Source organism: Cucumis melo, chromosome 4 (assembly GCF_025177605.1).
Source record: "Cucumis melo cultivar AY chromosome 4, USDA_Cmelo_AY_1.0, whole genome shotgun sequence".
Taxonomy (NCBI): Eukaryota; Viridiplantae; Streptophyta; class Magnoliopsida; order Cucurbitales; family Cucurbitaceae; genus Cucumis; species Cucumis melo.
Genome location: NC_066860.1, coordinates 16,467,482 through 16,477,562, shown reverse-complemented (window position 1 = coordinate 16,477,562; position 10,081 = coordinate 16,467,482). Strand labels below are relative to the sequence as shown.

Genomic DNA, 10,081 nt, shown 5'->3' with positions numbered 1-10,081 from the left:
TCAAAGGAGCTTCAATCTTCGAAGGTGTTCTTGAAATTGAAGACTTGGAAGAAAACTTGGATCTTTAAAGAAGCTTCAATCTTCGAAGGTGTTCTTGAGATTGGAGTCTTGGAAGAAAACTTGGATTTTCAAAGGAGCTAGGGTAGTCGACTTCAGGAGTTGAGGAGGCTTCTATCTTTTGGGAGAATTCTCTAAACCTTCTAGAGTCAAAAATTTCCCACCCCACAAATGAAGAGAACTCCTCTATTTATAGAATTCCCGTGGGCTTTTATGGACTTGAGCCTGTTCTGGTCCATGCACCATACCCATGGGCTCAATCACATGGATTTGGATCATATTTTATTTTAGGCTAAATTAAGCTTATTTTTTGGCTCAATTGAATTTTAGCCTAACTAAATAATATTTAATTGAACCAAAATAATTAATTTGACCAAATTGTCATAATAAAGACACATGACACCATTAGAATTGTCCAATTTGTCTTTAAATTTAATTTGAGACACATGTCAATTTTTAGTTAATCCCAAATATAATTATTTTAGTAAATGATGTGGCAATTTGTGATTGGTTCCAAAATTTCTTATTCAACAAATGCCCACTTTCGAAATTTATGCACGTGTATGAGTGGGTCAATCTCGAAAAGATAAATTTAAAGTTCAAATATGAGTTTTTTTTTTTTTTTTTTTTGCTCAATTTGACATATCCAATTAATCAAACTATGAATTTAGTACATGAGTTTGATTTAAATTTGAAATAATAGTTGGGATATGACCAATCCTTAATTTAGAAAAATTTAAGGTTTTATCCAGAATTTACTTTAATTTGAGGATAAAAATTTGAGTTTGATGATGGTTTGATTTGATTTTAAGAATTTGGAATGACCAATTTTAACATAAGATAATTGAATTTTAATTTCATTTTAAAAATTAAAATATTAAAATATGTTTGAATATTTTAAAAGTGGAATCCGAGATTTTATTCCAAAATAAAATATCATGAGATAATTGGATTTTAATTGGTTTTTAATTTTATTTATTATTAAAAAGAAAATTAAAACCTTTCCAAATCCTATTAGGAATTAGATTTTAATTTTATTTATTATTAAAAAGGAAATTAAAACCTTTCCAAATCCTATTAGGAATTAGATTTTAATTGGATTTTAATTTTATTTATTATTGAAAAGGAAATTAAAACCTTTCCAAATCTTATTAGAAATTGGACTTGTTAGCCTTATAAATAGACCCATACCTTGATCATTCTTTACTCATCAAGCAGAACAGAGGTACGAGAAAACTTCTCGTTCACTTTTTTTCTCTTTTTCTTGTTTTTTTTTTTGTTTTGTCTTTTTTTTCAAACATTTGAAGGCACAATACAAGTATATATGACTCATCAGCGTCCTACTTCTTTGACCGTCAACTTCTTAGGGTTTGTCCATGATAGACACGCAACTCTATCATGACACCTCTTTCTTTTTAGGGTTTATTCATGATAGAAACACAACTCTATCATGAAACCTTCGTGCTTCTTAGGATTTGTCCATGATAGACACGCAACTCTATCATTATGCCCTTCTGCATCTTAGGGTTTGTCTATGATAGACACGCAACTCTATCATGACGCCCTCCTGCTTCTTAAGGTTTGTTCATGATAGACATGTCACTCTATCATGACGTCCTCTTACTTCTTAGCGTTTGTCCATGATAGACACGCAACTCTATCATGACACTCTCTTGCTTCTTAGGGTTTGTCCATGATAGACACGCAACTCTATCATGACACTCTCTTGCTTCTTAGGGTTTGTCCATGATAGACACGCAACTCTATCATGACACCCTCTTGCTTCTTAGAGTTTGTTCATGATAGACACTCAACTCTAACATGACGCCCTCCTGCTTCTTAGGGTTTGTTCATGATAGACACGCAACTCTATCATGACGCCTTCTGCCTTCTTGCTTCTTAGGGTTTGTCCATGATAGACATGCAACTCTATCATGACACCCTCTTGCTTCTTAGGGTTTGTTCATGATAGACATGCCACTCTATCATGACGCCCTCGTGCTTCTTAGAGTTTGTCCATGATAGACACGCAACTCTATCATAACGCCCTCCTGTTTCTTAGGGTTTGTTCATGATAGACATGTCACTCTGTCATGACGCCCTTTTACTTCTTAGGGTTTGTCCATGATAGACACGCAACTCTATCAAGACGCCCTCCTGCTTCTTAGGGTTTGTCCATGATAGACATGCAACTCTATCATGACGCCCTTCTGCTTCTTAGGGTTTGTTCATGATAGATATGTCACTCTATCATGACGCCCTCTTGCTTCTTAGGGTTTGTTCATGATAAACACGCAACTCTATCATGACACCCTCGTGCTTCTTAGGGTTTGTCCATGATAGACACGCAACTCTATCATAACGCCCTCCTGCTTCTTAGGGTTTGTCCATGATAGACACGCAACTCTAACATGACGCCCTCCTGCTTCTTAGGGTTTGTTCATGATAGACACGCAACTCTATCATGACGCCTTCTGCCTTCTTGCTTCTTAGGGTTTGTCCATGATAGACATGCAACTCTATCATGACACCCTCTTGCTTCTTAGGGTTTGTTCATGATAGACATGCCACTCTATCATGACGCCCTCGTGCTTCTTAGAGTTTGTCCATGATAGACACGCAACTCTATCATAACGCCCTCCCGTTTCTTAGGGTTTGTTCATGATAGACATGTCACTCTGTCATGACGCCCTTTTACTTCTTAGGGTTTGTCCATGATAGACACGCAACTCTATCAAGACGCCCTCCTGCTTCTTAGGGTTTGTCCATGATAGACATGCAACTCTATCATGACGCCCTTCTGCTTCTTAGGGTTTGTTCATGATAGACATGTCACTCTATCATGACGCCCTCTTGCTTCTTAGGGTTTGTCTATGATAGACACGCAACTCTATCATGACACCCTCTTACTTCTTAGGGTTTGTTCATGATAGACATGTCACTCTATCATGACGCCCTTGTGCTTCTTAGGGTTTGTCCATGATAGACACGCAACTCTATCATAACGCCCTCCTGCTTCTTAGGGTTTGTTCATGATAGACATGTCACTCTATCATGACGCTCTCTTACTTCTTAGGGTTTGTCCATGATAGACACGCAACTCTATCATGACACCTTATGATTTTTAGGGTTTGTTTATGATAGACACGCAACTCTATCATGACACCCTCCTACTTCTTAAGGTTTGTTCATGATAGACATGTCACTCTATCATGACGCCCTCTTACTTCTTATTCTGGTGCGTCTGCTCCCGAACTTCATTTTATACTGTTTATGCATCCTTTACTATACGCTTACATCATCACAATGAAGAATAATATATATATATGTATTTCTTTTTTTTTTTTTTGCGTGTGACTGAACTTAAAGTTTTCCTTAAGCTGCCTACGTACCCTTGATAATGTAGGGATCAAGTCATAACGTAGTTCAATTTTTTTATTTACTTAATGACGTTAAGCATAAAATTTCTTGAGAAACTTGCCGTTGATTGGGCCAATTTTTAATCCATCTCGATCAACAATCTTGTACGCGCCATTTGTGTAAACTTCTTTGACAATATAGGGTCCGTCGCATTTAGGTGTAAACTTATTCCCCATATGCCTTGTCGTGACGATAGGTCTTCTTACTGCAAGCACTAAATCACCAATTTGAAATGATCGAGGCTTTACATGTTTGTCAAAAGCTTTAGACATTCGGGTTTGGTAACATTCCAATGCTTGCTGAGCTTCTAATCGCTTTTCATCAAGTGCTTCTGACTCTTGAAGATGTAACTTGACATTGTCTTCAGTAGTCAACCCTTCTTGCACTGTCATTCTTAATGATGGAATTTCTCTTTCAAGGGGAAGGACAACCTCTACACCGTAAACAAGCGAATATGGTGTAACCTCTGTAGGAGTGCGATGAGTGGTTTGATAAGCCCACAATGCTTCACCGATTCTTTCTTATCAATCCATCTTCGACTTGGAGATAATTTTCTTCAGAAGATTGCATAACGTCTTATTAAATGCTTCTGCTAGGCCATTCGCAGCTGCGTTGTACATAGATGAGTTGTATTGCTTGAACTTGAATTTTTCACATAATTTATCTATCATGCCATTAGAGAATTGTCTTCCATTATCTGTCACAATCCGGTGAGAAATACCGTATCGATAGATGATGTGGGTACGAATAAAGTTTGCCACGTTCTCCTTCTTGGCATCTCTCAAGGGAATGGCCTCAGCCCATCTTGAGAAATAATCTGTTGCTGCAAGGATATAAGAATGTCTTGCTGATGATTTTGGTGTAATAGGACCAACCAGATCGAGTCCCCAAGCCTCAAACGGCCAAGAAGTCACAGTTGGATGTAGAGGCTCTGGAGGCTGATGTATGAAGTTTGCATGGTATTGACAAGCTTCACACTTCTTTGCATAGTCCATTGAATCTTGAACCATCTTAGGCCAATAATAGCCCATTCTTCTCAACTGAAATTGAAGCTTTGGTCCCAATTGATGTGCTTCGCAGACGCCTGCATGTGCTTCCTCTAGAGCTTTTATCGACTCTTCCTTTCTAAGACACCTAAGAAAGAGTCCTTCAAGAGAACGACGATATAAAGTTCCTTTGTAATAAATAAAGTGTGCAGCCCTTCTTCGTACCTCAGTTTTATGACGAGAATCCTTCGGAAGTTTTCCGTGCTCAAGATACTCTATGATGGGTTGACGCCAATCTTCTTCATCAATCAAATGAGATGTTGTTACATTTGCTTCCTGACATTTAGGCAAAAGTGGAGTCATAACCCATTGTTGACAAAGTGGTATATTTAGAGCTATGTTATCCAGCATCATCAAGGCAATGGCTAAATTTGCCAATGTGTCTGCTCTTTTGTTTCTGTTCTAGGGACATGCTCCAGCATCACACTGTCAAACATTTCCATCAATTGTCTAGCATAAGCGAAGTATGGCTTCAAGTCTTCGTGTTTCACATCATACTGAAGCGAGAGTTGATTGATTATTAACTTTGAATCGCCGTAAATTTCTATGAATGATACTCCGATTTCTAATGCCATTTGAAGGCCAATTATCAAGGCCTGATATTCAGCCACATTGTTTGAGCACAATTTAGCAAACGCAAAGCTATAAGGCAACATATGTTTTTCAGGAGAAATGAGGACGATGCTTGCCCCCGCACCACTCCTTCGCGCTGCCAAAATACATAGTCCAAGGTTCCACCACTTCCGTGAAGAAAACTTCATCATCTGGCAAATCCTCACATAACTTCCAATCTGAAGGAATTGGGTGGTCCGCCAAAAAATCTGTCAAAGCTTGTCCTTTTATCGCCTTTTGGGAAATATAAACAATGTCATATTGCTGGAGTATAACCGCCCATTTGGCTAAGCATCCAGAGATAATCGGCCTAGACAGAACATACTTTATAGGGTCCGCCTTTGCTACTAAATGAACCGTGAAGGCCTGCATATAATGCCTCAACCTATCGATGGCAAAGAAAAGTGCAAGGCACATTTTCTCAATGGGAGAATAGTTAACTTAGGCCGCAATTAAAGTTCTGCTTAGATAGTAGAGAGTCTGTTTCTTTCCTTTCTCCTTCTCTTGCGCCAACAATGCGCCTAGAGACCTTTCTTGTGCGACAATGTACAATATTAATGGCTTGCCAGGTATTGGAGCTCCTAATACTAGGGGATTAAGCAAGTATTTCTTTATGCTATCAAAAGCATTCTGACAAGCCTCACCCCACACAAAATTTTCTCCTTTTCTCATCAACTTTTAAAAAGGTTGGCACCGACCAGCCAGGTTGGAGATGAACCTTCGAATGTAAGCCAATCGTCCCTAGAGACTTCTTAGGTCATGCAAACTCTTTGGCCTTGGCATCTTCTAGATGGCATCAATCTTGGACTGGTCTATCTCAATCCCTCGATGCCTTACAATAAAGCCAAGAAACTTTCCTGAAGTTACACCGAACGCGCATTTGAGAGGGTTCATCCTCAACTGATATTTTCGCAAGCGGTCGAACACAACTTTTAGATCCTTCAAATGGTCTTGTCGTCTCTTGGATTTGACCACAAGGTCATCAACGTAGCAGTCGACATACTTATGTAGCATATCGTCAAACACTTTTTGCATAGCACGTTGATAAGTGGCACCAGCATTTTTTAATCCAAAGGGCATCACCTTGTAACAATATATTCCCTTTGGGGTCCTGAAAGCTTTCATTTCTTCATCTGAAAGGGCCATTCGTATTTGATTATATCCAGACGACCTGTCCATAATGGATAGTGCCTCGTGTTCAGTAGCTGCATCAACCATGATTTCTGTGATGGGTAAAGAAAAATCATCTTTAGGGCACGCATTATTCAGGTCACGGAAGTCTACACAAACACGAAGCTGCCTGTTCTTTTTTCTGACAAGGACAATATTTGCTATCTATGTGGGATATTTGACTTCACAAATGAATCCTGCTTCAATCAACTTGTTGACTTCAACCTCGATCTGGGGAATAAGCTCTAGTCGAAAACGTCGTTGTGCTTGTTTAATCGGTCGATATCCTGGTTTAATTGCAAGATGATGGACTGCTACCTTTGGATCAAATCCTGGCATCTCCTTGTATGACCAAGCAAAAATGTCCTTATACTCTGTAAGCAAACTCATGTACTTACCCTCCTCTTCACTAGAGAGAGATGCACTAATGAAAGTTGGGTGCGGTTCTTCTATTGTACCAAGGTTTACCTCTTTCAGCTTGTCTACGGCAGATTGGCCACCATCCTCTAGACTATGTGGGGCATCTTCTGCGTCTTCTTCAGGAATTTCAATCTCTAATTCCTCAAGAATGGTGATGTGATGACATGAGATTTCGCCTTCTTCTTGTTCTAAGTCTTCCTTTTCAGAATTAGTTAATATAACATCATGTCTTTTCACCTTCAAGGAACCTTGACTTGTATTGAGAGTAACAAAAGTTTTTCTTTTCATTCGGGAAGGAACATTGCTACGAATTTCTCTCTCTCCCTTTACCTCACAAGAAAACTCCTTACCATGGCATCTCTTAACGTCTATATGCTTAATTCGGCGCTAGACCGACGCGCGAGATGTTGATTCCTTCTTCTTTGTGTCTATGCTAGAATCAGTTTGGACATGTGGGTCTCCATCCCGAAGACGATTAATAATTGGAGCGCGAGGTGTTTGTACGTTTTTCTTTTTAACTATGCTTAGCCTTTCAAAGGCCGATGGTCTTGTAGTCATCGATGTTTGACATATACCTTTCTCATTTTTAAAGGTCATAGTTAGCCTTTGAAAGGTCGATCGTCGATCAAGGTTAGATGTTGACTGAAGATATTTTCTTTCTGCCTCTATCATGCTTAGTCTTTCAAATACTGGGGCGCGTGCAACATGTGGACTAAGTCGGTCAAATGTTGAGGTTCTTTGACTGTCACCTTCTTTTTCTTCCATACTATCGACCTCCTTTACAGTTATATGATTGCTATCAACCACTTTTTCCTTCCCCTTTCTAGTTATACGGATTGGCTCTGGCGGCTTGTATCCGAGTCCTTTTCTTGACATAGGTATAGCATGTCCTTCCCGTAACAGCTTCTTTTGGGTTGAGGAAAGCTTAGGTTGTTCGTGAATTTTCAAACTTTTAAACTCAGTGTGAGTTGTGAAGTCATAACCTGCTTTCGCCATCAATTTGTAAGCCTTGGGGTCGAACCCGTCTTTCGTCCGCCTTTGAGGCAAGCTTGCTTCTATCAGGTCTATTTTTATTTCTTGCTTAGTTATTTTGGTAAGTGGTGTAGTGAAGCTTTCTTTTAAGACTTCAATGTCACCAACTTTCAAGCCTTGTGGGAACTCTACAAATGGTGATTCGCCTTTCTTACGCCTCGACAGGGGGACATAGCGCAAAATCGGTGGGTTCGAAGTCTTTTCATCCATCACGATCACACTTTTTGCGGTGCTTGTAGATGCCTCACTCTTTCCAGAATGAAAGGTTCCTGTACTTTTATGTGATTCCCTGCTTGCAAGTGATTTCAGCTGTAAATTATCTTCTTTGTTTACAAGAGGAACTTCTACAGACACGACTTCTGGACTACCGTCATTCTTTAAATAAAACTTTGCATCTGCAAAGTGAGATTCAGCCTCTGAGAATGGGTTGGAGTCGGCTTCAACCTTCTTTACGCCATCTTGATAAAATTTAAAACACTGATGCAGTGTCGATGTTACTACTCCATTTCCATGAATCTAAGGACGATCAAGTAACAACTTATAAGTGGTCCTCGAATCTATGACATGAAACAATGCACTAGCCTTCAGGTTACCAATTATGAGTTCTAAGCGTATCATACCTATTACTCTTTGGCTGCCTTGATTGAAACCTTGAATTACCAGTTTACTATTTGAGAGTTCCTCCATTAAGATGCCTAATTACCTCATAGTCGATTTTGGCATTATGTTGACAGCTGATCCATTATCGACGAGAATTCGCTCGACTCTCTGTTCTTGAACATATCCAGAAACATACAAGGGTCTATTATGAAGTTTAGATCCCAATAGTAAATCCTCATCTGAGAAGTCTATAGACATGCAGTAAGGAGTACTCTCGTATGTCGCAATCGGAGCACTCGAACTTGATGCTGCTGAATTCAACAATGCATTAATGAGGATGGTTTTGGTTTCTTGAGGAAGTGATAACAAACCATCCACATTGAACCTCGATAGGTCTTTTTACACTCCTTCCTCATCTAATGATCTTAGCGGGATGCTTTCTTCCTCGGTTGCATTAATAGCATGACATGCAACAACTCCTGGGTTTTCATCTTGATGATCACCAAGGAATCTTGTTGGAAAGAAGTCTGCCAAGGTTACTACGCGTTGAGTTCGAGGGAAATCCTTATCTTTCTCGTGCACGAGCTTAAGCTTTCGAGTCTTCTTCTTTTTCTTATTCTTTTGAGTCTTATTCCCCCTTCTATAATTTATGTATAAGCGAGACTCTTTTTGGATCAGAGTTGACTTTCTTTTCTTTCGGCGGGTCACAACAGCCCATCCTTCATCATCTTCTTCGATCAATCTTTCTTTTTCTTGAGAATCCTCGGGTGTAACTTCCTAATGGAATCGGACCACTACAGACTCGAAGATTCTGAACTGGACCAAGCTTTCCCTTTGCTCAAAAATCAATCTTGGCGAAAGAGCCTCTGACATTATCATTGCTGCAGTATGGTTTGTTTGAGCTACCTCCTCCAGGTCCAGCTCGATCTTTTTCTCACGAGCTAACCTTAGAATAAGCTCTTTCAACACAAAATATTTCTCTACCGGGTGACTGATGACCCGATGATATTTGCAGTAATTGGGATCATCCACATTTCCTGCTTGCTCAGATCGCTTACATTCCGGCAGTTGGATCAGCTGCTTCTCCAATAGTTGCTCTAGCATGTCAGCAATATCTGAATCAGGAAATGGGTAGACTTTTTCCTGTCTTTCTTTTAAAGTTAGACGTCGTCTCTCACTTCCATCATCCTTCTTTTCAGCTCTCCCTTCTTTTCTTTTAGAGAACTTCAGTGGGGTCGTGTTTACGACCATAGATTCTTTCACAGTGCTCTTTACTACCTTTTCGGCACTCTTTGTCTCCTTCTTATCTTTTCTTACTTTAGGAACAGGAAAATCCTTGGTTCCTCTGCTGGCAATGCTCAATTCCATATCATGAGCGCGAGTTGCTAACTCTTCAAATGTGCGTGGCTTTATTTCTTGTAAAATGTAGAGGAGTCCCCAATGCATGCCTTGGGTGCACATTTCAACCGCTGACAGTTCGATGAGTCGATCTTTGCAATCAAGACTTAAAGCTCTCCATCAGTTTATCGATAATTGGCTCTCCCTTCCGCTGTTTGGTGTTTGTAAGCTCCATCATACTTACGGTACGTCTGGTGCTATAGAAACGGTTAAGGAAATCCTTTTCTAATTGTTCCCAGCTGTCAATGACTTCTGGCTCTAGATCAGTATACCACTCGAAAGCATTTCCTTTCAAGCTTTGAACGAATTGCCTGACAAGTTGGTCT

General features: G+C 39.6%; 1 protein-coding gene across 1 annotated transcript; it reads right to left on the bottom strand.

The window, feature by feature from the left end:
- Positions 1–6,470: 6,470 nt before the first annotated feature.
- LOC127148938 (uncharacterized) lies at positions 6,471–8,615 on the bottom strand. The gene is made up of 3 exons (XM_051083375.1): positions 8,490–8,615; positions 7,416–8,273; positions 6,471–6,962 (listed from the first exon to the last, which is right to left on the bottom strand). Exons 1-3 carry the CDS (start codon positions 8,613–8,615, stop codon positions 6,471–6,473), a joined length of 1,476 nt encoding a protein of 491 aa, XP_050939332.1.
- Positions 8,616–10,081: the final 1,466 nt, after the last annotated feature.

What these genes read in the sequence shown, in the direction of transcription:
- LOC127148938 (XM_051083375.1), bottom strand. Translation starts at nt 8,615, where the DNA reads ATGTCTATAGACTTCTCAGATGAGGATTTACTATTGGGATCTAAACTT. An exon ending in TCGTCGATAATGGATCAGCT is followed by an intron (nt 8,274 to 8,489) that starts GTCAACATAATG and finishes GATCGTCCTTAG; the next exon opens with ATTCATGGAAATGGAGTAGT. An exon ending in CACATGTTGCACGCGCCCCA is followed by an intron (nt 6,963 to 7,415) that starts GTATTTGAAAGA and finishes GGTTCCTTGAAG; the next exon opens with GTGAAAAGACATGATGTTAT.